This window comes from Cupressus sempervirens, chromosome 11, assembly GCF_028749045.1.
Source record: "Cupressus sempervirens isolate cs-2001-9-10 chromosome 11, ASM2874904v1, whole genome shotgun sequence".
Taxonomy (NCBI): domain Eukaryota; kingdom Viridiplantae; phylum Streptophyta; class Pinopsida; order Cupressales; family Cupressaceae; genus Cupressus; species Cupressus sempervirens.
This window is the reverse complement of record NC_143128.1, coordinates 255830782-255858538: the sequence shown is the minus strand read 5'-3', so window position 1 is coordinate 255858538 and position 27757 is coordinate 255830782. Positions and strand designations below refer to the sequence as shown.

The window sequence follows — 27757 nt, the reverse complement described above, 5'->3', positions numbered from 1 at the left end:
TTGTTGATACTTAATATAAAAATAAAAAATTCTGTAACACCTAAACAAACTTGTTGAATAAGTGCTAAAATGATAATATTTTCCACGAAGAAATTTCCAATCTCAAGGCTCCACTCCATCCCAAAATCTCAAACATACTTCAAGGAAGCAATGCATTTCCGAGCATTAAAATGCTTCACTACTCAGTAAAGAAGTTCAGCAAGCATAGCAAAAATTGTCAGTGAAGATAACTGAAGTTTCTCAAACCTTCTAAAGCCTTTACCACCCAGAAAATAAAACAGAAAATGAAGTCAAAAAGATATTTAACATCTATCCTACGCTTGCTAACACTTTTGTAGTAGAATAGGCACTCACATTAGGTGATTACCCATGTGATACAAAAGTTTTTAGACATTGAAAAAAGTTTAAGATTTTCCCTTGAACCAAAATTGTATATTGGGCAAAATTAAAAAAATTCCTGAGCACTGCAGATTCAATACATAAAAACAAGCTAAACCAAAACTATGCTAAATACACTGTTCACGAATTGATAAATAATATTCAACTGAACAAAAATATTCTTGAATCCCCATCCCCAAAGAAACAAAAGACCCACTTCTACTCATCTTCCTGGCTTTGTATTCTGGCTAGCATGTTGGTAACCATGATGTTAAGTTGTGCAGCTCGCTCAACAATGGCCTTTCTCTTCAGGGTTGAAACATTGTGTGCAATTTCAGCACAGTAAGTCCTATCATAATAAATAAAATTCTATCAAAACTCTCATGTCTAGCACTAAAATAAGATTAATCTACCTAGAAGTTAAGTGCCAACAGGAAAAGTATTTGCTGCTAAATATAAAAAGGAATGAGCTATGGAATATTGGGTTTCATGCAACCGCAAGAGACAGAACATCATACAAGGCAATTAGCAAATAACCCCAACATAAAAAAACTGTGGATTGAAACTTCTTTGCAAAAATATTAACAATCTATTAACTTATAGAAAAAAGCAACAAGCATACCTATTGTGCATCATCAAAAGATCCAGCTCTCTAGCATTGTGTACAACAAACTTTTTAAATCCTGAAGGCAAGTAGTGCTTGGTTTTTTTGTTCGATCCATAACCAATGTTGGGCATGAGGGTGCATCCTTTAAACTTCCTTCTTACACGTGAATCAATACCTTTTGGTCTACGCCAGCTCTCCTGTCAAACGATTGCAACAAAACAACTTATGCAGTGAGAAACACTACACTAACATACAAGATAACTGATCTTAATTTGTCTCATTTCAACTACTATTGAAACAGAACAACAGTTCATTTATAAATCCCACATCATACAACATATATTAAACTTCCAATTATCCATCTCAGATAATGATATTATATCTGCAATTCTTCCTTCGGTGATTGATTCCTTTCAGATGGAAGATATTATTAACTAAACCAAACCAAAAAAATTATCAGAGCATATGTTGCATACACAGATTGCCATTAGAATGTCACAATATGTTTATAGAACCACTATAAATCCATTTTATACATGATCTGATATTTGAATGTAAGGTATCAAACTAATAAGGTACAGATAAAGCACACATTCTCACATCTGCATGGGATCATACAAAATCATTTTTTGCCAACAGGCATTCCCTTAGAGTAAGGCACTTGAGAGCAAGAACATTCATTGAAGGCCAATATTGAAAGGATTGCAATGAAAATGATGTTAGCCATAATTTGTTAAAACTAAAAAATACCTCATTCGTGGGATCCTGAAAGTTAATGGATCAAATTTGAAACCAAAACATGGTAAAATTGATTTTTTTTCTTAGCCAAATTTTGACAGGTCCTGGTTTCTGTCAGTAGTGAAGCTCCTCCCTGCAGAAGACCACTTCTCTGTTTTGTAAGGATGTGAAAATCAACAGACATGACTTTGTGGCTTTAACAGTTTCATCACACAAATAACTGCAAGACAAAAAAAATGTCCACAATCTACACAACATGGATTTGCTAAAATTTAAAAGCACTATATAATACTCCATGTAATGTCACTTAGGGTTCTCTTTTCTCAGTCTGGGTGATGTTCAACACCGCGGACATTTCTTTTCAAATCATGTATTTTTTAGTTTACTAATTTGTTTTCCCTTCTGTTTTCAGGAACATTTGTTATTATCACTTATTCATTTCCTAATTCTGCAGTTATTTATTTTAATATTTTGGTTGGCCAGGAAATTAACATGGACATGTAACAGTCTATTTTTTATTCTTAAAATCCTTAATTACCAGATTCTCTTGCCCAGTGCCTGGATGCGGGAATGGATGCATTTGGAGCCAGAGGCAGAGGCAGATGCATAGGGAAGCTCACAGGAAGCATTACAGCTCTGGATGGATGCGCATGGATGCACATCTAAGCACATCCACAGGGACCTGTAACACTCCCTATGAGCTTCCCTCAGCCATAATGTTATATAATATAAACATAATCCTGAAATACTATGATATGGTTTCCTTTGATAAGGTGACATTCAATTTTGACAAAGCTACCTGTACTATGGGATAAGAACAGTAGAAAATAGAAAGAAGAAAGAAGCACATTCAAGTAAAAAATTAACATGCTAAGGTTGTTGGACTAGCTGTGCAAGGCAGAAAAGCAAATGACATGAAGAGAGGCTATATGAACTTCCTCTAATGGTGTTGCAAAACCAGCATGCTTTCTCTCCAAGTTTCTGTCTTCTTAAGACACATTTATCTGGATAAGCACTGGAGGGATTAATAATATGGAGTGTGAGAGTTCAGTCAACTGAAAAGAAGAAAGTCCAATGAAACTGGAGAGGAGGGCAAGGATAAGCCCCAGGAACATCCTTCTGTTGTCACTCAGCCAGGAGAACTAGCCAGGAGAAAGAAAGAGGCCTAAATTGTTTTTTTAATCTCTATGAGCATTTGTTTAAATTTTTATTAAAAGCCTAAAGAATTTTCTATTGAAGGGAAGAGAAATGCCCAACCAAGGTAATGGTCTCTTCCCAAAATTTGTCCTCAAACTTATGAATAAAAGAAAACTATTGCCTACAAATGATCAAAGTAGACTCATGCAGTCTACATAAACAAATCTAAATGCGACATTCAGATCATTGTTAAGAAAAGTAGATGGAAACCATAATCAGACAAATGAATGTTCAAACAATTCTCTAAAGAAGCAATTCTGATACAAGCTATTTTTTTGTGTGAAACTTTCAGATAGACACAACAGTCTTGAGTCAATTGTCAGCTAAGCTATAACCCTTTTTCAATTGTAATAAGCCATAACTCAATTATAAATGAAAAAGGGTTATGGCTCATCATGAACTACATTTTGATTTTGTGATTGTAACGATTTTCCAATTTTCATTGAAATCATGAACATAGAGTCATAGACATATATGATATGGCTTATTTGAATATTTGTAACCTATCAATTTAAATTTTTTATTTATCTTGAATCTTGATCGATAATGAAGTACCATACTATCAAATGATTATTAATTGAATTAATCGTACAGGAAGTTGTTCAGAGATGCATCTATTGGCTATACACCAAAAGGCTGAGAATGAGTCAGAAATGAACAGATATGTTTGACATGGAGATATCTGTGACAGAGAAGGGGTACATTAGGAAGAGGTCAAAATACTCCAAAAAGCCTCCTAAGAGAATTGAGATATTCTAATGGACCTGGTAATTTTCTGAATCTTATACAAGTTTCAGCGAGGTTGCCACTGAGTTGCTGAATATCAATAATAATTCTATAGCGAATCAAACCCAAACATTATGAATGTGCTAAATGCCATCATTCTTGTCAATTATTGATCTACATAAACAATAATGCAGTGCATGAATACTTAGTTGTTTATGAGAAAAGACAAGAATAATAAAATCTTATAGACAATTTAAAATACATACATGCGGATCTGTAAAACAAAGGTGGTTTTTCCTTTGGGTGGAAAAGTCAATTCATAAACAGGAAAAGACTAAAACCGAATAAATTATTCGAGCACGCATAAGCACTTTAATAAGGATTGACAAAATAGAAAATAGCCGAATCGCCAAACCCTAAAAGGGCGGCGCATTGCAAAAGCCAGACGAAGCATTCGCCCAGCAACAGGAAAAGAGGGAAGGATGAAGGCAACGCTTTGTGTACAGGCCAAGAAAAAATCTCGACAGTGTGGCTGAGAAGTAACTGCGGCCTCCAAGGGTAATCCGCACCACTTGACTGAAACCATTCCCCTGAAACAAGTTTGCAATAGACCAAACAATGGCAGTGACTACTTCCCTGCCGAGGTATCCATGTCACGATTTGCATTAAAAAATATCACAAAACTATCTAATAAGTAATATATAATCAATGTATACGATCATTTATATGATCACAAAGCTAAATAAAAGTAGGAAATCTACTTATATCTGGAAAATACATAATCAATGTATAAGATTACTTATATGCTTAAAGTGCTGAATAAAAGCAGGAAATTCAATTCCATCCGGAAAATGATATGACGGAGTCAAAAAAAAAAAAACTCGATCAAACAATACAACAATCACAAAATAGAAGCAAACCACCGTTCAGGCATTCCGTCAATATATACCACGACTCTTAAAAACCCATATTAGAAAACCTTGAAATAGGAAAACCTTAATACTAAAAAATGAAGTCAGAGAACTTCAGATCGAAAAAAATAATATTAACACAGAATGTGGGCTTGATGAAACGGCATCTGGATGTATACATTGAAGAAAAAAAACAAAAACCCACAAACAGACCAAATCAGCATTACTTCCATAGCACATTACTCTTAACCAAAAGCACATAAGATCAACAAAATTGCTAAACACCTTGACAGTAATCCTGCGATCGCTCTGAGGTCTCTTAAATCTCTTCACACGCTTCTTAACAATCTTCTTGTTTAAGAGCGGCTGAGGCATCGGCATCTTCTTCCTCGCTCTGCTCCACGCCGCTACCCTACTCCTTCGCCAATGTAAAAAGAAATGAAGAAATTTCTTGTTTGATTTATCACGAGAGAAACCCCTTAAAATCTTTAGTAAACCATCAGTTTCCAGCACAAACCTTGTTTGAGAGAGATGGAAATTTAAGTGGCTGCCAATTTTTAGTTATTTATTTTGTTTATTTTTAATGGGCATTTTGTTGGATTTCTTTTTAAATTAATCAATCATCTTTGGGGGAAAAAATAATAATAATTGTACATAGTTGTAAAATTTATATATATTTAAATAAAATCAATTATTATTGTTTTTCTACTATTTAATGGCAGAGGAAAATTAAATTTAGCTAATTTTAGTACATTGTTTAAAATAAAATCTAATTAGATCTTTATGCATTGTGTATGGCTTCTTGAACACATTTATATTCTTCCTCTCTTGTACTTCATTTTAAATATGAAAAAAAATTAAGTTAAGGTTAAATGATGTGTTAGTTATTTTTCCTGGTCTTCGTGAATTTTTTTACCTTATTTCATAACATTTGGATCTCTTTCTTTCTTGCTTTTGGTTTATTGCACACAAAATTTATGGCAATTAGCAATGGTGAGCTTTTGTTGAAAGTTCATGCTATCATCTATATTTGTTAATAAGATCAAACCAAATGACCATTTTATTTAAATCCCTTCTCTTTGTTTAAGATTCCCTAAATTTCTATTGAACGGTTCTGAGCAACAATCTTCTTTAGAATGTGTGTGTTAAGTCCATTGATTTACAACTGTTAATTTGATGTTTGATATTCACTCTAACTCTAATTAGTTCGGAAATTATGTTCCCGATTTTTTATACTCATTAATTTTGGAAACCCAACAATTTTTAGGACCATAAGTTTTGAGGTCTATTTATTCAAAAAAAAAAATCTTTCCACAAATTCCAAATTGTTTATTAGATGATGGCAATAGGAATTTTAATCAATGAAGTTGATAGGGAAACAACGAAAGGAAGGGAATTGTAGATAAGGATGGATTAAATGTATTCACTACAAGTAGGGTGAAAGGATAAACATCAATTAAATGTATTTACTTTCTAGTCATAGTCAGTGGTGGCATCGAGTGAATTTCTTTCGTCAACAATAAGGGTTTGAAACTGTTCAGTGGTGTAGTGAAAGGCAGGAAGATCCCTAAAGGAGATGTCCTAGCCCCCAGCAAATAACCACACAGCAGAAGAATAAATAATAACGCAAATAATTAGATCCAAAATAATGTCAATTCTCATAATATAATTATAAGATTTAAATCCAACATGCCCAACTATAAGGCCTTCCAGGTCACGGCCAAATACATAAGCAATTACAATAGTAATTCTGCAAGATCCCTCAAGATCCAATCCCAACTCTAGCTAGTCCAAATCCATATTATGGTAGAAACCTCCAAGGAAGATCTCAACTTGTGCTCTCAAGCCCACCAAGCAACCTCCTTGTTTTCTAAGCTACGGCTATTAGCCCTTCAAAGTTTGCTTCTCCTCCACATCCTCTTCTCCAAGCTAGATGATGAATAATGACAAGACAAGGCCCTCTACTTGTACCAAACCAAGCCACAAGTCGGCCACTAGCAAGTTACATTAAATAAACCCTCACATTAAATAAACCCTCAAGCCACAAGTTGCATTTAATAATGCCACCTATTAAATACCTTTTCCCTCTTTTCTCCACTTTTTATTTATTTTTATTATTTGACTACTAATTTTTGTCACTTTCTCTCTCCTCCACAATTTTTTTTCTCTTTTAAAAAAAACAAAAACAAAAACAAAATAATTTCCCCTTTTATTTTTTGATGCAAGATGCTCTTGCATCAAACTCCCCAAGTAGATAGAAAAGTGTGTCCCACACTTTGATGCCAAAAGAAATATATGCAACCATCTTCATCTTCACCAAAGGCTTCCACTTCAACAAAGGCAAGAAAACCAACATGCAAATCATCCACATTTGCATCACTTTGTCAAACACCAGAATCTCAACCATCCAATCAACATACTCACTCCCAGGAACAAACTAAACATAATGCTTCATCAGAAAACCCTCATCCACATCAGCAACTAATGAATGCACTCTAGCAGCAAGAAACTCCATATTAGCAACAATATGTAGATCTCCATGAATACATTCCAAGCTTACAACACTAGTGGTCTTATTGCTCACAAAAAGATGCTCTACAACATACAAGTCACCACCAACAATGACTAGATCATCCACGACCGAGTGCTCTCCAATCTTCATGTCAAACTCAACCAACTGATCATGAAAACCAATCCCCATCCCAACATCAAAAAGGTTAGGAATATCCTCAACAAAAACCTCTAGTTGCTCTACAGGTTCTGTATCAAACTTCACAAACTGATCAACAAAACCAACCTCTTCAACCTCGACCTTGGGATGCCATCTTCTCTCTTGAACAAGTCTTCTAACTAGCCACATAACTCTCTTCCAAATCGGTAGACTCCAACTCCACAAACACCTATGGAATGCCTTCCTCACCCCATCCTTAACTCAATCAGCCAAGCTAGCTTCAAACCACGTAGACATCTCAGAAAACCTCCTCTCCACCACATCACGGAGATTCACAATCATCTGAGGGTCCAATCCTCTCGGAGCCATCTTCCAAGATCTTCGCAAACCCTCTGTAACAAATCACCAACAAATCAATCTTTCAGAACAAGCTCAATCTTCCATCTTTGCAACCATAGATCCATCTACATGTCCTCCCAAGGTCCTAGTGAAAACTGCCTCAACCTTGGTGATCTATTTACACGCTCAGGAACAATCGTCACTCTAATACCACTTGGTGCAATGCAAGGCAAGAGAATCCCCAAAGGAAATGTCCTAGCCCCTAGCAAATAACTACACAACAGAAGAATAAATAATAATATAGATAATTAGATCCAAAATAATGCTAATTCTCATAATATAATCATAAGATTTACATCCAACATGCCTGGTTGTAAGGCCTTCTAGGTTACCACCAAATACATAAGCAATTACAATAGTAATTTTGCAAGATCCCTCAAAATCCAATCCCAACTTTAGCTAGTCTAGATCCACACTCTGGTAGAAACCTCCAAGGAAGATCTCAACTTGTGCTCACAAGCCCACCAAGCAATCTCCTTGTTTTCCAAGCCATAGCTATTAGCACTTAAAAGTTCACTCCTCCTCCACATCCTCTTCTCCAAGCTGGATGATGAATAATGACAAGACAAGACCATCTACTTATACCAAACCAAGCCACAAGTCGACCACTAGCAAGTTACGTTAAATAAACCCTCACATTAAATAAACTCTCAAGCCACAAGTTACCTTTAATAATGTTGCCTATCAAATGTCTTATCCCTCTTTTCTCCATTTTTTATTTATTTTAATTTTTTCTTCTTCTAATTTTTGTCACTTTCTCTCTCCTCCACAATTTATTTTTTTTTTTTTATAAATATTTTTTTCTCTTTTTTTTTTCAAAAAAAACCAAACAAAGACAAAATTATTTGCCCTTTTATTTTTTGATGCAAGATGCTCCTACATCATTCAAAGAATCTAGATTTGTGGGAGGTATGTTATGTTTATTGTATGTGAGAGAAAAATATTATTTTTAGCTGGTCTTTTGCTAACCATTCTTATTGTAGATGCTAGAAAATGGCTATATGTACCAGTCATGATGGGCTTCAACTCTGGAATAAAGACATAAAACATTAAGGCAAACACGTATAAAGCCAAAACCCTATTACCAATAACAACATCAAAGTTGAAATGGGTTTTTGCAATCCACAAAATGGGTTTTCTTTTAGATAAAATTATTTCTATTAACTGCAAAATGGATTTTTGTCTAGATAAAAATTTGTTTCAGTCATATTCTTTTTATTTGTATTTCTATATTGTTTTTTCGAAGTCCATTGAAGTTTTTTCATGTGATTTTCAAAATGAGTCTGTGCAAGCCCTCATAATGCACCAAATGTGTATTGTTGCACTGAGAATTTCATAGCTCAAGATTTCTTTTATAAACTTGGAACATTTCAAAAAAATTATAGGTCAAGGTCCCTAAATTTTTTAGAAAAAATTTATGAATAATATATTGTCTAATTTCTATTCATTTAGATTCTAAGATAATATTTTACTGCAAAAAAAGTCAAAAACTACTAGTCCAAAATAGGTTATAGAATGACATAATCATCATCTTAGTTTCTCAATTTATTGAAATATTGTTAACAGTAGTTCACCCTATCCATTTTGGATGTTGACCAAGTCCATCCCCTAAGTTAATTATAGGAATTTGGGCAGTAATTGCAACTTGCCTTATAGCTCCACTCTCAAAATGTCACATAACTATAATGTTCAAGTATCCTTTAAATGTTTCTTATTTGTCAAGGTTTGAAAAATCAACCACATAGCTCCCAAGAACAACATGCATGCAAACACCTATCACTAAAAAGAGAGAAGCAAAAGGTATGGAGGTTGGAATTCTCAAATCCAGAAATGAGACATTCTTAATGAGCAAAAAGAGAGATTGTATTATCAAAAGTGAATGAATAAATTACAAATAAAGAGCAATCCTTATAAAGGAGGTCAAAACCCTAACTGGAATCTAACCTAGGTTGAGTGATAATAACTAATAAAAGAACTTTTATTTTTATTTTGATCAGTAAACTATCGAAGCCTTGTATTTATATTATATGAAATAATAAATTACAAATTGCTCCATTCAAACGAGCACTGGTAGGAAAGAACGAAGAAAGAAAACCTCTAGTCTAGCCTAGGACCATAGTCCTATAATATACATATTTAAAAGGGGCATTCCCCAGTGAATATAGAAACTTAAATCATCAAACTATACAAAGTGTTGAATCTATTTATAATAGAGAAAGATCCACTGAGAACTTGCAAGGTCCAGATTCCACCCATATGTGCTTAAAGCCCAATTAGGGAAAATTACTCTTTCGAGAATCTGCATCAAAAGAAACTGCTAACTTCCAACAAGGGGTTAGTAATCAGGATCATGTGGAAGGGACAAGAAGGAAGGGTTTATACTAACCATTATCCATAAAACTCTCAATAACATGCCTTATAATTAATGCTTATTATTCAAGCCTAGTTTAATTTAATAGCTATTCTGTAGGTGGGATTCTTACAATCCTTTAATCCCATACTCATTATTAAGCATTAGTGTATTGAAAATTAATAAGTAAGTTTCCTAATCAATAATAAGAATAAACAAGGGGGTATTAAATTATGTATTACCATAACTCTGATCCTCAATCTACACAGAACACTAATTATCCCTTGAGATGTAATAAAAATGCAAATTCTATGCTATGTGTAATAAAATTTAATTAGATTAAAAGGTTGAAAAGCTCATATCTCATTTGTTGTTAAACAATTAAAGTGATAGTGGTAGGAAAATATGAAACAATCACCTTACTATTTAGTGGTTGGATTACCAGTTTGACAGTTGCCCTACCAAAGTACACTACGAAGTACGAAGCCAAACAAATGAAGGGGAAAGGATGACTTGAAAGTCACAACTCTAAACTCAAAACATGGTCATATAAGTTCTAATGAAAAAGGATTCCTTTAGGATAGCTAGGAAAAGGCCATATACTTAGCATACATTGTTATTCAATTTCAATTAACCATTTGTGTCTTAATGCTATATTTGTGAAATGAGCCATATGTTAATTATATCATCTATATTTACACAACTACCAGACAACTGGCTTATACCTAAAAAGTCTTAAAATAGGGTTCCATCCCTACCATTTACAGGCCACCATAAAACTCACTCTAAATCCAAGAAGGGATACGATAACCGATAGACCAGACTTTACATCTAAAGAGTATCTTGTAGATTATATTAGATACATTAATACTTAGGACTAAGGTTTATGTTTACACCAGTTATACATATATTTTGCTTATTAATTTCTAATTAATTTCTGTCATTATAAATTAGTACTTATTTGATATCAATTCTTAGAGCGAGTTCCTACCAAACCATTCATTAACCAATACACAGCAGAAAATTATAGAATTGTTTCAATGTTTATAGGGATGCCAATATATCACTCAGTATGAAGCCTAATACTTTTAATTTTACTATGCTAGTGAATCAAAATTTATTATAAAATGCAGTTGCAATCATAAATGAGATTAGTCTAGACAGGAGTAGGAGGATGCCTATTGATAGGACCCATTATCTACACCAATAATGAATTATTTAAGTATCTAAGTGCTAAAGAACTTAAAACACAAATGAGAAATAAGGTAGTATCATAAAAGCTAAAGGTAGGGAGACAAAGACAACAAAGGACCAAGCTAGCAAACAAAGGGGCAAAAAGATGACAAGGGGAATGAAAAAGGAGCAGGAGGCAAAAACCTAAATAGAAACAAGCAATGGTAAGGCAGAATGAGGGATAAACCAAAATATTTACTAAGACTAAAAGAGAAGAGGGGAAAGAAGGGTGGAAAAACTACACAGGTGTTTCCTCCACTTGATCAATCCAATCTACCAATCTACTTATTATTATAGATATATATATTCTCATCGTCAACTCCCTTATTTGCTAACTGATCTACTATTATGTTACCTTCCCAAAAAATATGTCGAATCTAAATTTCTTTGAAGAGGTCTAGAAGTTTTAGAACCTCTTCCAATTTAGAATTTAAAACCCAGTTTGGGGTCTCCCTTTTCCTAATGGCATTTAGGACAATATGTGAATCTCCTTCAATAATAAGTTTTGTAATTCTTAGGTTTAAGCAAATTTGAAGACCTTCTTGGAGGGCTTCTAATTTTGCCACGTTGTTTGTGGTGGAGCCTACAAATTTGGCCCTTTTAGATATCCAATTGCCAGAATCATTATTAATGATGCATCCTATTCCAATAATCCTAGGGTTGCCTCTCGAAGCTCCATCAAAATTTAATTTTCTCCAACCATCGAGAGGGGGGGGTATCCATCTACACTTGTCCCTAGCATCTTGATTCTTTTTTTTATACAAAAGAGGGGGATTAATTAGATTTTTTTAACTCTTTTTCATTAGACCATCCTAATATGACAAGGATCCTTCTTCTTCTAGGGTTTTCCTAAGGTGACAATTTAAGGTTTCAACAATACAAGCCTCAATTTTGTTAGTAAGCTCAATATAGACATGTCCTGATCATGAAATATTCTTCTATTTATTTCTTTCCATACTTCTCATATAAGGATAGATGGGTAGATATTTCAGAGTTTACCATAGATACAACTACTACTATTAGATGGCCAACCCCTAAGAAGATCATCCAGATATTCTGGTAAAGGAGCAGTCCAACTCAACATTTGTCAAAGACATTCCCAATAATATTTTGTAAATGAGCAATTATATAAGAGATGATCAATATCTTCACTATCATGCTCACATAACACACATATTGATGGGCTCTCAATACCTATCTTTCTGAGTCTGTTAGCTATTAGAATCCTTTTTTGGGAGGCAATGTTAGGATTAAACTACTAACAAAAATAACAATTACATGCAAATATAAACAAAATCAAAAAATAATAGATCACATAGAAAAGAACACAAGACACCAAGACTTAACATGGTTCACCCAATCCTTGGGCTACATCCACCAAACAACAAGTCTGATATTATTACGATCCAATGATTACAATCTAATTACAATCTGTAATCCCTTACAACTCAATACTACCACAAGAACCAATTTTTGTATCACAACTCTAAAAAAATCCCCAACCCTAAGCCCTTTTATACAAGTATTTTTACTGCTTTAGGGTTATAATTAATAATTACATGTTGGCCCAAAATCCTAATAAAATAGGGCCCAAATTGTTTTTCAAAGAATTTATGAAGTATGTACAATACATTTATGATTAGTCACCACAAACTAACAATCTCCCACTTGGGGATTGATCAAACTCCACACTAGACAACAATCTCCCACTTGGAGACTGATCTTGTAGCTATGTCGCTATTTCATGAGGCTTCCTCTAGATCAAACCACCTTGGAATTTGCTATTATTTTATTCATGTTCAATTTAGAAGACCAACCGAAGTTGAAGAGGAGTTCAGCTTCTCCCTGATTACTACTTTTGTAAACATATATGTTGGATTGTCGTCTGTATGTATCTTGTCCAACTTTAATTGTCCATCATCCAAAACTGACCAAATGAAATGGTACCACAACTATATGTGTTTCATCTTTGAATGCAGAGCTAAATTATTTGCAAGATGAATGGCACTCTGACTATTTGTAAACAAATAATTATCCTTTTGAGGGTGTCCCAATTCTTCCAAGAAGAACTTAAGCCATATCATCTCCTTCGCTACCTTTGTAGCAATAACATACTCTGCCTCTATGGTGTATAAAGCATTAACCTTCTGTAACCTAGAAATTCAACTCATTGTTGCCCCACTAACAATAAAGACATAACCTGTAGTATTCCACCTAGTATCAATATCCCCTACCAAATCTAAGTCAACATAGGCCTGTAAATCAGTAGTAGAGCCCCCAAAGTGTAAACACTTATTGGATGTTCCTCTCAAATATCTGAGAATCCGTTTGACTGCATTCTAATGCTCAATTCTTGGATGACTCATATACCTACTAACGACTCCCACTACATGTGCAATATCTGGCCTTGTACGTACCATAGCATGCATCAAGCTTCTTATAGCTGAAGCATAAGGTACCTTTGACATCTTCTCCTCCTCTTCTTATATCTTGGGACACATCTCCTTAGTCAACTTCAAATGACTAGGTAAAGGTGTGCTGACAGCTTTAGCATTCTCCATAGAGAAATATTGCAACACCTTCTCAACATAATCAGCCTAAGATAGCGTCAATTTCCTGTTCTTCCTATCTCTGCAAATCTTCATACCAAGGATTTGTTTTGTTGCCCCCAAATCCTTCATAGCAAATGCATGTGCTAACTAGCATTTCAGCCCCTTAATCTGATCCATGTTAGACCCAACTACAAGTATATCATCAACATATAAACATAAAATAATGTAGCTATCATCATCCAACCTCTTAAAGTAAACACAATGATTTGAATGACACCTACTATAGCCATGTTCATGCATAAAACTGTCAAATTTCAGATACCATTGTTGAGGTGCTTGCTTCAAGCCATATAAACTTTTCTTCAATTTGCACACCAAGTTCTCTGTACCTTTGACCTCAAATCCCTGTGGCTGAGCCATATATAGCTCTTCATCCAAATCACCATGAAGGAAGACTGTTTTAACATCAAGCTACTCTAAATGAAAATTTCAGTAGCCACAATACTTAAAACAGTACTGATAGAAGTCATCTTAACAACACGAGAAAATATCTCATCAAAATCAATGCCCTTTTTCTATACAAATCCTTTTACAACTAACCTGGCTTTAAATCTTTTCTTACCTCCATCCTCTTCTTTTAACCTGTAAACTCACTTATTCTATAAAGCCCTTTTACCTGCAAGCAACATGCATAAATCCCATGTCTTATTTTTCAGCAAAGAGTCCATTTCATCTTTCATTACAAACTCCCACTGAATCTTAGTATCCACCTACACAACTTCATCATAACATTCAGGTTCACCAACATTTGTTAGTAAAATAGAATGCAAAGAGGGAGAAAATCTTTCTCGAGATCTAATTTGCCTCGTTGACCATCTAACATTCACTGGTGTGTGTGGTATTTGTTGTTATGGTTGTTTCACATCATGAAGAATGGTTAGAACATCATCTTTTGGAGTATCATCCAACACTACATAATCATCTTCTTTCTTCTCATGTTGCTGCAACAAATCTTTGTACAACACTTTCTCATTGAATATGACATCCCTACTTCTTACAATTTTATGATTTTCAAAATCCCAAAGCCTATAACCAAATTCATTAATTCCATATCCAACAAATACACATTTCTTTGACTTAGCTTTCAACTTGGTTCTATTTTTAGAATCTATATGAGCAAATGCTTCGCAACCAAAAGTTTTGAGAAAAGAATAACTCACCTTCTTAGCAATCCATGCTTCCTCTAGAATACCACAACCCAAAGGAGTAGAGGAACCTCTATTAATCAAATATTTAATAGTATTAACAGCCTCCACCCATGTGTAAGGGCAACCTAGCATGCAACCTCATGCTCCTTGCATGCTCCATTATAGTCCTGTTCATGCATTTAGCCACTCTATTTTCTTGTGGAGTCCTTGGAACAATTTTCTGTCCATGAATACCATTAGTGGAGTAATAATCTTCAAATTCACGACTACAATACTCACCGCCATTATCAGATCTGAGACATTTTAATTTCTTACTAATCTCATTTTCAACCAAGCATTTCCACTTCTTGAAAGTTTGAAATACATCTGATTTCTATCCAAGGAAATAAATACATACTTTTTCTCGTTGCATCATCAATGAATGTAACATAATAATGAGAGCCACCAAGGGAAGATACCTAAGCCAATCCCCATACATCGGTATGCACAAGCTCTAATTTCTCATTTTTATTTTCCTTCCCAGTCTTCACAAAACTCACTCTCTTTTGTTTTCCATACACACAACTTTCATAGAAATCCATATTAACACATTTTAGACCTGGTAAAACTTTCTTTGAATGAAGTAATTTTATACTTTTCTCACTCATATGCCCAAGTCTATTGTGCCACAATGTTGTATTAGAATCTACAACAACTATTTGTTCTCCCTACTCAATTGTAGCAATTGTTCCTGAACATTCATTATTCTCTTAAACAATTAAAGTAGAAGGAACAATATGACTTGTACAAAGATATAAGGTGCCTACTTTCACACCTTTTGCTACGACAAGGAAACCTTTTAAAACCTTCCAATTTTTATTATTACAAGTAACTACACAACCCTCATCATCGAGTTACCCTACTAAAATTAAATTCTTACTCAACCTTGGAACATGTCTTACCTCATGTAGTTGCCAATGATTCCCATTCTACAACTTCATCTTAACTTTTCTTTTTCCAACAATTTGACAGGGTTCATTATCCCACAAATAAACAATTATTAAATCCCCTTGAAGATAATCAATGAAATAACATCTATGAGGTGTAGCATGAAATGAAGCACCAAAATCCAAAACCCATGAATCGTCAACACTTTCTAAAGATAGAAGCAAAGCATCCTATTCATATTTGTTACTTACCACATTTGCCTCCTTGTCTCCATCTGGTTTATCTCCTTCATTTTTGTTTTGATTCCAAAAATCTTTATTTTTATGTCCGGGTTTCCCACAGTACCAGCAATCATTCGGTCCTCTCGATTGAGACCTCCTCCCCTTTGACTTTCCACTTGATTTTCCACGATTTTCAGAATTACTTTATCTCTCAGTTGTTCTGCCTCGACTTTGTGTGTTCAAAGCACTTCCTAATGTATATCCACCTGAGGTTTTCCTATGAGTTTCCTCGCTCAAAATAACAACAATAACATCATCATATCTTAGGGTACTAGATCCAGGAACAAAATTTAGTCACAGCCATTACCAAGCCATTCCATCTTTCAGGCAAAGAACACAAAATCAAAAGTTCCCTAATTTCTTCTTCAAAATTGATACCCACAGAAGATAACTGACTAGTAATAGTGTTAAACTCATTTAAATGATCTACAATGGATCCACCTTTTGTCATTTTCATATTAAATAAACACTGAACATGATAAATACCTTGTTTGAAGCAGAGGGCTTTTCATGCAGTTTCGCTAGGGTTTGCATCAACTCTTCTATCATCTTCACTTTTGTAATATTAAATGCCACCGATGGTGCTAGGCATAATTGAATGTTTCCAAGTACCTTTCTGTCCAAAAGATCCCAGTTGTCATTTGACATGGATCCCTGATTCTTGGTTTTGCCTTCCAACGACTTCCATAAATCCTTCTGATAAAGATAGTCTTCCATTTGCATCTTCCATAACTAAAAGTTTTTCCCATTAAACGTATCAACCCTCAACTTACCCTCATCTACCATCACTCCCACTCAGTTGTGAGACTTTCCTAAAGAGGATAACTAAAAGAACAACCTAGCTCTGATACCACTTGTTAGGATTAAACCACAGATAGAAATAACAATTACATGCAAATATAAACAATATCATAAAATAATAGATCACACAAAAAAGAACATAAGACACCAAGACTTAATGTGGTTCACCCAATCCCTGGGCTACATCCACCAAACAACATGTCTAATATTATTACGATCTAGTGATTACAACCTGATTACAATCTGTAATCCCTTACAGCTCAATATTGTTGCAAGAACCAATTTTCACATCACAACTCTAAAACAATCCCTAACCCTAGGCCCTTTTATACAAGTAATTTTACCGCTTTAGGGTTATAATTATTAATTACATGTCGGCCCAAAATTTTGATAAAATAGAGCCCAAAGTTTCTTTTGGGCCGATGCCCCGAGCCCCAAAGAATTTATGAAGTATGTACAGTACTTTTCTAACCAGTCACCACAAACTAATAGGTAGTCCACAGAAAGAAGCCTTCTTTTGGTAGGCTTCAGGAGTCCCAACAAAATTTAAGGGTAAGAATAACTTCTTCCCACCTTTGTGATTGAGTGATTATTCTATATCCATTTTAAACATTATATCTACTGTCTTTTGATGTTGCCCATATAAGTTTGTCTTTTCTCACTAATTGCTTTATTTTTCTCTTACGAATGATATTTTCATAAACCTCTTTTACTGTTGGTTCCAAGTCAATATTATCCAAAGTTTTCCATTCCTAACTTATGCTACCATGAATATCTTTCTTAATTTTATAATCATTGACCTTAAGCCCCCAAAGTTTGACTAATTGATCTTTAATGATTATTGGGATACCTAAGCTATCTACTATGGGGTGGCCATCCTAGGAGTCCTCCTAGAAGAGTTTGTCACCATTACCAATGTCCTAAGTGAGATATTTACTAATCAAGGATCTACTTTTTGCTATAAAATTCTAGCTTTTGGATCCCTTAGGCAGGTTCCTCATTCTAAACAAGGAGTAAGGATTGGCTGCATTTAGGTATTTGTTATATAAAATTTTTACCATTTTTTATCTCTTTCTAGGAATAGTCACCAAGTCAATTTGCCCCTAAGGCTTCATTTTGCTAGCTTAAGTTTTTGATACCTAGACCCCCTAGTTCCTTTGGTTTACATATGTTTTCCCATTTTATAAGTGCCAATTTTTTCTGTTCATCTGTGTCATTCCATAAGAAACTTTTGATTTTTGCTTCTAGCTTCTTGTCAATAATTTTAGTTAGAGGTAAGCAAGAAAGTGGATAGGTTGTGAGGGTAGATAAGATTGCTTTGATCTTTGTGACTTTACTAGCTTTTGTGAGCCATTTATCTTTCCAACCTCCTATCTTTTTATCCATTCTTTCAAGGATTATATGCCATCCCTTGTTTGTTTTACTACCTTTTTCTAGCTCTAACCCTAAGTATTTACATGGGAATGTGCCTCTTTTATATCCCATAATATTACAAATCAGTTTTTCTATTTCAAGTTTCGTAGTAATGAAAAAAATTCTAATTTTTCAGCATTCACTCCTTGTCCTGATGCTTCCATATATTATTGAATAATAGACTTGAGATTTAGGGACTCTTCTATTGTACTTTCTCCTAGAAGAATGGTATCATCTGCATACTGTTGGTGAGTAATATAAGGGACATTTTTTGTTACCATAATTTCTTTGATTCTGCCTTCAGTTTGAGCTTTGGTTATTGCTCTACTAGAGGCTTCTACCATGATGTATAGGAAAGGTGATAGAGGATCTCCTTGTCTTATACCTCTTGATGTGTCAAAGAAGCCTTCAAGAGTACTATTAATAAGAACTAATATTTTAGTTGTTGAGATGCATTGATAGATAAGATTAATCCATTGGTGCGAGAATCCAGTGGCTTCTAAGGTTTTGCATAGAAACCTCCAATCAACCATGTCATATGCTTTCTGAATATCCAGTTTCATGAACATGCTTTCCATTTTATTCTTATTGGTTGATTGCAACATTTCTTGAATAATAATAATCCCATCTAGAATCAATCTTCCTGGTACAAAACTCATTTGTTCTTCTGAGATGAGCTTAGGGAGAATCGGCTTCAATTAGTCAGCTAAAATTTTAGATATGATTTTATATATGGTGTTGCAAAGAGCTACAGGTCTAAAATCCCCTGGATTTTCAGGTCATCTTTTTTGGGTATCAAGGTAAGAAAGGTATTATTGATTTTTGATAGTAATGATCTACCATTTCTTGATGCTTCAATGGCTTTCCAAAGATCAATTTTGATAATATCCCAACAATTTTGGTAGAAGAAAGCCTAGAATCCATCTGGACCACGAGATTGGTCTAGGTTCATGTTGAATATCACATATCTGGCTTCTTCTAGAGATATGGGTGTACTTAATACTTTATTATCTTATGTAGTAACCACTTTTGGGATAGCTTCTAACATTTTTTATTGAGCTATCATATTCGAACTGCCAAAATTATTTAATAAATTATTGAAATTACCTACAAAAATATTTGTTATGCTATTTGGATTTTCAGTATCAGTACCTGTTGAGTCTTTGATTTTTATAATTTTGCTTTTAGCTCTGTTATACAAAGTGTTGTTATGATTTTTTTTTGTATTTCGATCTCCTTCTTCTAGCCATTTTTCTCTTGATTTTTGTCTCCAAAAGACTTCTTCCTTTGCTAGAATGTTTTCCTATTTGGCGAGTAGTTCTCTTTCTAGAGAAAATTTCTCATTATTCATTCCTTCTTTAATTACTTCTATGTTTAATTTTTTAAAGCTTTCTTCGTTGTCTATTTTTTCTTTAAATACATTGTTGAATTGTTCTTTATTCCACTTAAGTATATTTTCTTTAATCATTTTCATCTTAGAGACAAATATGTACATTTTGTAACCTTTAAATTTGCCTTAGTCCACCATACTTTAATAAGCTCCATAAAAAAATTGTCTAAGTACCACATTTTTTCACATTCAAAAGGATTTCTGAAAGGTTTTGTAGGTTCAATAAATTCAATTCTAACAGGGTAGTGGTTTGTTCCTACTATAGGTAGAATTAAGGATTGTATATCTAAAGCTAATTCTCTTAGTTATCCTTTAAGAAAGAATTTATCTAGTTTCTCAGCGATAAATGAAAAATCTTTCCTTCTATTGTTCCATGTATACTTACCATTATTAATAGGAATATTAGATAGGTTGTTAAGGTCTATCCATTTTTTAAAGTCCATAGATGCTTGGGAGATTTGTTGGATGCCTCTAAATTTTTCATCTATGTTCATGATAGTATTAAAATCTCTACCTATTAGAATGTGTTCATTGCTATGATTTTTAATAAATAGACATATTTCTTCCCATAAAAGTTTTTTATCTATGTTATGGGTAGGTCCATAAAATTTATTAAAATTAATTTTAAGTTAGTCTTTATGCTTTTAATTTTGCTGCTCATCCACGAATTATTTGATTTTAATACATTTAGAGTTACTTTCCTAGGATTCCAAATCATACCTAATCCCCCTGAAGCTCCTCTACATTCTTGTAGGTTAATGTTCCAACTACCTAATTTCTTTTCTAGCTTAATTCCTTCTTCCTTATTTAGTTTTGTTTCTTGTAATATAATAATTTTAGATTTTTTTTAAAAAAAGTTTTGCTTTAGTAAGCGTTTCTTGCTAGGAGCATTTAAACCCCTAGCATTCCAGGTAGTAATCTTCATGTTGCCTTGGGAAGGTTCTTCCCCTTCCCTGGTTTGAGTAACTGACTGATCTTTTTCTATTCTTTTGCCTGACCATCTGCTTCTTTGAGTTCTTTAAGAGAATTCCTTCCTCTTTTATCTTTCAGTCTGCCATATTTAGGGGTATTTATCCCTTCTTGATTCATCAAAATACCCAATTTCTCTATGTTATCCTATGCATTTGTTGCACTATTATATTGTTTTCTTTCTTTCTCAGCTTTTTCTTCTTTTTCTAATTCTTTCATTATTTGTTCTGCAAGGATTGTCTGAGCTTCTATTTGTATATTATCTACTAAATCTGATATTCTCCATACTCTGTCCATATCTGTACCATCTTCTTGTCTTGTTACTTAGCTTATCTTCTTCCTCAATGATTAACATATCTCTTCTTAAATCATCAAAGGTGTAGTTATCTCTACCTAGCTTCAAAACTTGTTGCATCAATTCCTCTTTCTATAAGTCACTGCTTTTATCGATAATGTTAGAGTTAAATACTTGGATTAATTCATCAGTTAATAGTTCCAAGCTCTCTTTCTCTACCTCATTTGAATTAAACATTTCCAAATCTTCATTCTTTGTTGGGTTATTATTCATAAAATCATGAAAATCTTGTGTTAAATTTCCTTTCATCTTACTTTGATCCTTCTCACTTGCATTGTACTCACTAAGATTATTAATAAGAGAGTCTTGTATTGTGGTTGATGTTTGCCAAAATTTAGTGAACATATTTATTGCCTCTCTTTTGGATTCTATGATCTCCTTCATAGACTCTTCTTTTTTTTGCAGCGAAGTTTCCATTATTTCCTTTATATACTTAACATTTCTTCACTCTAGAGATTCATCAGAGAAAAGAAGTTTGTTTTCTATTTCTTCAAGAGTACTATTGTTATTTACTGAGAGCATTTTGTCCTGAGACCTGAATTCCTTTTCTAACAGTTTTTCTTTCCCACTTAGTTCTTTTATTTTCTTTTATTTCTATGCTATCTTTTGTTTCTTGTTTAGCCTTTTGTTGCTCTTGACTGCACTCTGCATCCTTATGCTAGGAATATTAGGTTTTGTTTTATCTTATTCTCTTCTAGTAATTTCTTTGGAACTTTGATCTTCACCGGTAAGAGCAACTTTCATTTGTGAACTAGTGCCTTTACATTCTTTCATTTTTGATAATTGAGTAATTTCTTTACCGTTATTTGATATTGGAAACTTTTTCTTTTCTTTTCTTTGGGTTTCTTTTTTCATTGTAGCTTGTAGTATCTCTATTTATTTCTTCTAATATTTCTTGGAGATTGGTGTGATAATGTTTTAAATCTCTATAGTTGAAGTTAGAAATGTTGTTTTTTCTTTTCTCATTTCACCATCCTCCACTTCTGAATCTATTTTTCCTTTTGTATCCTAAATAGGCTCCAAAAGGTCTTTCTCATTTAAGAACTTCTCCTGATATTCCTTTTTGTTTATTATATTCATCATAGGGAAGGTATCTATAAGATCTGGTGTTGGTTGATAAGTTTTAAATGTAATATTTCTCTCATTATTTAATCTGATTATTTCATAGATTTACCTTCAAATCTATAGTAGTTTAAGTTATATATTGATCTGTCTGTTATTAACTTAATATGTTTGAATTCAAGATTTTTAATTTCAAAGTTGATCATTAATTTAATATTATTGCAGTATTTATAAGAACTATCTATTCCTATCAAATTTCCAATTAAGAAACCTATTTTCCTAAGAATCTCTACATGCATAAGTTCAGTAGGTAGAGATTGAATAGAAATCCAGGTTGGTATGGGGAAGTTTAACTATTCTTCCTTACAATCTGGAATCCATTCAAAGAATTAACAACATAACCTTTAAAATAACAACTAGAGACAAAGTGGAAATCTTCTTTAACATATTCATCAGTACAATGTATATATGCTAATCTATTAGAATGGTGAGATATACTTAACTATTTTTTACAAAATTTCTTTAGCCAATTAATGAGATTGATCATCTCTTATTTTGGTCCATTCTAATATGCAAAAACACTGACATTCTGATAGTCTTGCCAGTGATCTTCATTATCCTGATTGCTAATAATCAGGATCTGTTCCTCAATTTTTTTAAGTTTAATATTGGGGTGAGTAGCTATGGGGGGTTGAAGGGAGGAATGTATAGGAATCTTGAGGATAATATTCTTGTGGTGAGGGGGGGCATATGTGTTAGGAAGGTTATGTGGTGGTTTAAAGTTTGAATTCTCCTTCTTCCGGAGATGTGCTTCACAGGTATTGAGGGAAATCGCATGGGGTTCATATAGGAATCCTATCTACTGAGAGTACAGGGGTAATCTATCTTGGTCTACATATTTAGTATGGTTAAAAAAGAGAATTTTTTTGTCTAAACTTGAAGTGGAGTAGATGATATTAGGTCGAAAGCCTTTTTGGGCAGAAATGCACACGAATTTGGGGAAATTATCTATTTTAATGGTTTGAGGAATTGAAAGAAGCTTACTTTCCTTTTTATGAGCTAGGGAGACTTGGAGCAAAGTGACCTAATTCATTTCCAATTTAGCTCTGGCTCTATTAATTGCATTGTATTTTACCTCTGGCTAAAACCCTAACCTCTCTATTGATTTTGCCAATATCTCTTGAATGGTAGCACATGGCTTTTTATTAATGATCTGATGTTTGTAATTTTTCTATGGTATATTAGGATGCTCCAGTTCATTGTGCTCAATTAGGGCCAAAAAGGGGTTTGTCGTCTTCACTGCATACCGTAAATTTGCAGAATGTGTGAGATTGAGGGACAGAGGGTTGATGCATTGTCTCCCATGTTTGTTTGCTTCCCTACTAGGGCATTGTGAGATGCCAGAGGATGAGGCTATGATTGTTTGTATAATAATTGAGAGCTAGGGTTTAATCTATTTGCCAAATATGCCAGTTTCTTGGAAGACTAGAAGTATCTGCCTTGTTGCTTGTTAAACGAGTAAATAGTTCTATTCAAATTTTTCATATGTTTCACATTTTTTAAGTTTGCTCTGACTGTCATTTTTGCATGAGTTTTATAACTAATAAAAGAATTAATTATTATATGCCCAAAGTTTATCTTAAGTAAACTAGAGATAATAAGTGACTTAATAATTAAATCAATATGATTTAATTAATAAGAAAAAAAATTTATTACTCTAACATCACCCCTTAAGATAAACTTAGGGAGTAACTAAAAATCTATAAACTACTACTGAAAGTAAACTTGGGTCTCGACAACAAGGCTTGATGAGGTACCCAAGCATAGTTCAATCTTTGAAAAGAGGAGAAATAGAGAAAACCACATAGGAAAAATCCTACTCCAAAAAGAGATGGAAATAATACTGAAAGAACTAGTGAAGGACTGAAGAAGACTCCAAACTAGGAATGTCCCAGAAGATAAGAAAAAAATATGATCATGAAGAACACCACTAAAGCATGAAGCTTCAAACACTACCAAAATGTTGATCTGAAGAACCTTCACTATATAGAACATGACTAGGTAGAGAAGACTAAGTCTAAAGAGTTGATCAATCAAAGATGGAAGCTATCTTTATGGCCTCCAAAAATAGGAATGAAAGAATGTCTATATGGTAAATGATCCATCTCATTGAAATGCATAGGTATCCAACCAATACATCGCCTAGTATATGGGATCAAATACTGAATACATAGCTTGTTCCATCAAACCAAAAAAATAATAGAATCAACATAACCCCCCTATAATGATGAGAGGTAAGGCATTAACACTAAAATTGAATGTAATATCTCCTTTAGAAAGAAGAACCAGGAACATTGAGAGTGAAAAAAAAGTGCAAACACCTATAATGACACATGTCATCGACACATCATGAGGCTAATGTCATGGAAGAAAAATTCACTTGAGAAATGAAGATGGTGAATATGGCCAACATGAAACCCCCCAAGGCACTTTCTAATGTAGTGCAAGTACAACCAAACACAAAGATGTGCAAGATCCAAACATACAATAGAGTAGCACTTTATCTCAGTGTGTTTATAAAAATACTACTAAAGGATGTCAACAAACATCAAAAGAGACATAAGGCTGATACAAGAGATAATGCAACCCATGAAAAATCATCTGAAGCAACAAAATTGATCTCCAACTTGAAACAACCAAGATATCCACTAGAATGTAAGAAAGCAAAAAAATGAATGGGATATGCCTAGAGCATAATTTGGAAAATAGAATCTCTCAAGATATGTCTCTCAAAGTGCAAAATAGAACCTCTAAATTTTACTACATAAAATGGCAACCAAACAACATCAAAATTCAAAATAAACAATACCATCACAATGGGCTTAGAATCAACATTCTGATGATATCTCATTTGCAAAAAATGGAGTCAGAATGAGCAAGTTATGGCCAAAAAACCATAGGTAGGTCAAAAAAGACCTGAAAGGGCAAGCAGAGGTGAAGCGCCTCAGTTTCTGTGCCAGCATGCATTGACTTCCGTACTAAAATACTTCGAGTTCTATGCCAAACTATATTGGTTTATGTGCCAAAGTGTCTTAGTTTTTGTGCAAATGTGCCTTGATTTTCATGCCAACGTGCATAGGTTGCCTCAATTTTTGTGCAAAAAATATTGATTTACATGCTAAAAAATATTGATTTATGTGCCAAAAAATCATGATTTGTGTACCAAAAAATCTCTTTTTTTGTGTTAAAAAATCTAGATTTCCACACCAAAAACCTTTATTTTCGTGCCAAAAATATAAAATCATCATCTTGGGAAATGTGCTCAATCTGGGAGCAAATTTGTTTGCCTCTAATTCTAACTATGTTCAAATTGGATAAATTTTATATGAAAATAAGGGTTTTTGGGCACTCTAAGCTCAATGATGAGGTTTGTTTGGGCTCAAAGTGCACCAAAAAAAAGGTGATCCTCCCCACTCCCCATCCAATTGAAAAATATATATGAAAAATGAAACCCTCTATAAGAAAAAACACAAATTTGAAAGATAAGCTAAACCTCTCATAAATAGAACATGAGCATGAAGATCTGGAGCTTTGATACCATATTGAAGTTGATGAAGATCAACCCCACAACTCCTAAGAATCACCTGTATGCAAACACTTGTCACAAAAAGAGAGAAGCAAAAGCTATGGAGGATGGAATTTCTAGATCCATAGATGAGACATTCTTGATTAGAAAAAAGAGATATTGCTATTATCAAAAGTGGATGAACATATTACAAAGAGAGATCAATCCTTATGAAGGAGATCAAAACCCTAACAAGAATCTAACCTAGGTTGCATGATAATAATTAATAAAATAATAATTATTATATGCTCAAAGTTTAGCTTAGGTAAACTAGAGATAACAAGTGACTTGATAATTAAATCAATATGATCAATTAATAAGAAAATAATTTATTACTCTAACATTATTGTATCCACCAAGGGAAAAATAAGAGAATCCCACAAACAAAAAAATACAAAGCCGATATAGCTTGATATTTAATCCACATATACAGAATCAATGCCCTATAAAGTCTCCCATTTTGCCATAAAAGAAAATTCTCAAGAATTTTCTATTGTGAAAAATTCTCCATCGAGTCATTTCATAGTAGACTCAAATGAAAGTTTAATTCTTGTTGAGGGCTCATAAAATGAAGTCGCCATCAAGTAACCTTGCAATTTTTTCCTAGTTGGATCTTTCTCAATCTTTTTTGTTTGTTCTGCCACCTCAAAATTGCACTTAAAATATCCCCATTGAATTGTTGAGCTTCAATGACATTTTTAAGGTCAAAATTCTTGCCTACAAAAAATCTAGAGGGTCTTTTCTTATTGGCAGTGTAGGACTTGATCACTTGACTAGAAAACAAATTATTCTATTGCTTATCTCTAATTCCTTGCCTTACTAGCTTAAACTGGCTTGAGAAAACTACTCCAACTAATTGAACTTCATTACCAATAACATTTCCATTCAACATGGAAGAACTAAAAGCTGCTAGAGAATAAATAGACAATTTACTTGAAGACAAAGACATTGCTACATGATATGGATTTTTATGCAAAATCACTAGTGCTTGTCATCCTAATGGATTGGAACTCAAATACCAACCTGAAGACTCTTGCATAAGTTAAGATCCCCTCATTGTAAAGGAAATAGAAACATTTGATCCAAAATCTGCACCACAGAGAGAGCATGAAGAGAGGAAGGACATTGCCATCAAATAAAGAGAAACTTTATAATATTTGCAAGAATCCTTTAGAAGAAATTATTTTTTCCAACTGGCTCAAAGGAGTTTATCTATGTAAACTTTTGGATATCATTGCATCACTGCCACAAAAAAAATGGATGAAAGTAAATATAGGTTGCTAAGAAAGCTTAGCACACAAATAAATATCCCTTCATACAACCACTTAGTTCAAAAATTCAAACATTACAATTTACAATCAATGCCCATAACATATTTGAAACCTAGTAATGTTAAAATTTTCTTGTACATCATCTAATATAATTGTAAGAATTTTCCTTGGGGAAAAAATCACCCAAGATCAAGGAACTCAAACACAAACACAACAGTAGACTAGAAAGAGTATGATCTGAATAACAATATGTATTCAATTCAATGTGAAAGTACACTAGGAGTGCCTATAAATAAAGGCCTCTGGAATGCTTCTAGAATGCATTGGAATCAACAACATGATAAGTCATACAACTAGGCAAATGTCCACCAGGTGTAGGTTATCCTCCATTAAGTACAGGAGTAAGTGTGATGATGTGAGGCTAAGCCTACAAAGGTGTAGCATGAAAAATAATGTTGTAGACACCATGTGCTAAATTAGGAGTGCGAATAACTGTGTTGTCTAAATGACAACTTAGTTAATGATGCAAACTGCAATGTTGTAGACACCATGTGCTAAATTAGAGTTGCTTACTTTTGTGTTGTCAACATGACAACTCATGAAAGTACACAAATGCCTAAGTGTCTCACAAAACAAATAATAAAATAATGCATTAACCTAATTAAACTTAAGTAAAGTGTAAATAGTAAATAT

General features: G+C 33.6%; 1 protein-coding gene and 1 pseudogene across 1 annotated transcript; both read right to left on the bottom strand.

Moving 5' to 3' along the window:
• Positions 1 to 383: 383 nt before the first annotated feature.
• Positions 384 to 4987, bottom strand: LOC149529125 (large ribosomal subunit protein eL32z-like). The gene is made up of 3 exons (XM_089809079.1): positions 4843 to 4987; positions 1001 to 1182; positions 384 to 727 (listed from the first exon to the last, which is right to left on the bottom strand). The coding sequence occupies exons 1-3, from the start codon at positions 4936 to 4938 to the stop codon at positions 598 to 600; spliced, it is 408 nt and encodes a 135-aa protein (XP_089665205.1). The 5' UTR covers positions 4939 to 4987; the 3' UTR covers positions 384 to 597.
• Positions 4988 to 9197: 4210 nt separating this feature from the next.
• On the bottom strand, positions 9198 to 26874 carry LOC149529124 (aspartate carbamoyltransferase, chloroplastic pseudogene; annotated as a pseudogene).
• Positions 26875 to 27757: the final 883 nt, after the last annotated feature.

Excerpts from the sequence above, each read along its gene's own strand:
- LOC149529125 (XM_089809079.1), bottom strand. The coding sequence starts at position 4,938 with ATGCCGATGCCTCAGCCGCTCTTAAACAAGAAGATTGTTAAGAAGCGT. Across the intron at positions 1,183-4,842 it reads ATCGCAGGATTACTGTCAAG|GAGAGCTGGCGTAGACCAAA; the intron begins GTGTTTAGCAAT and ends ATCGTTTGACAG. Across the intron at positions 728-1,000 it reads CTTTTGATGATGCACAATAG|GACTTACTGTGCTGAAATTG; the intron begins GTATGCTTGTTG and ends TTATTATGATAG.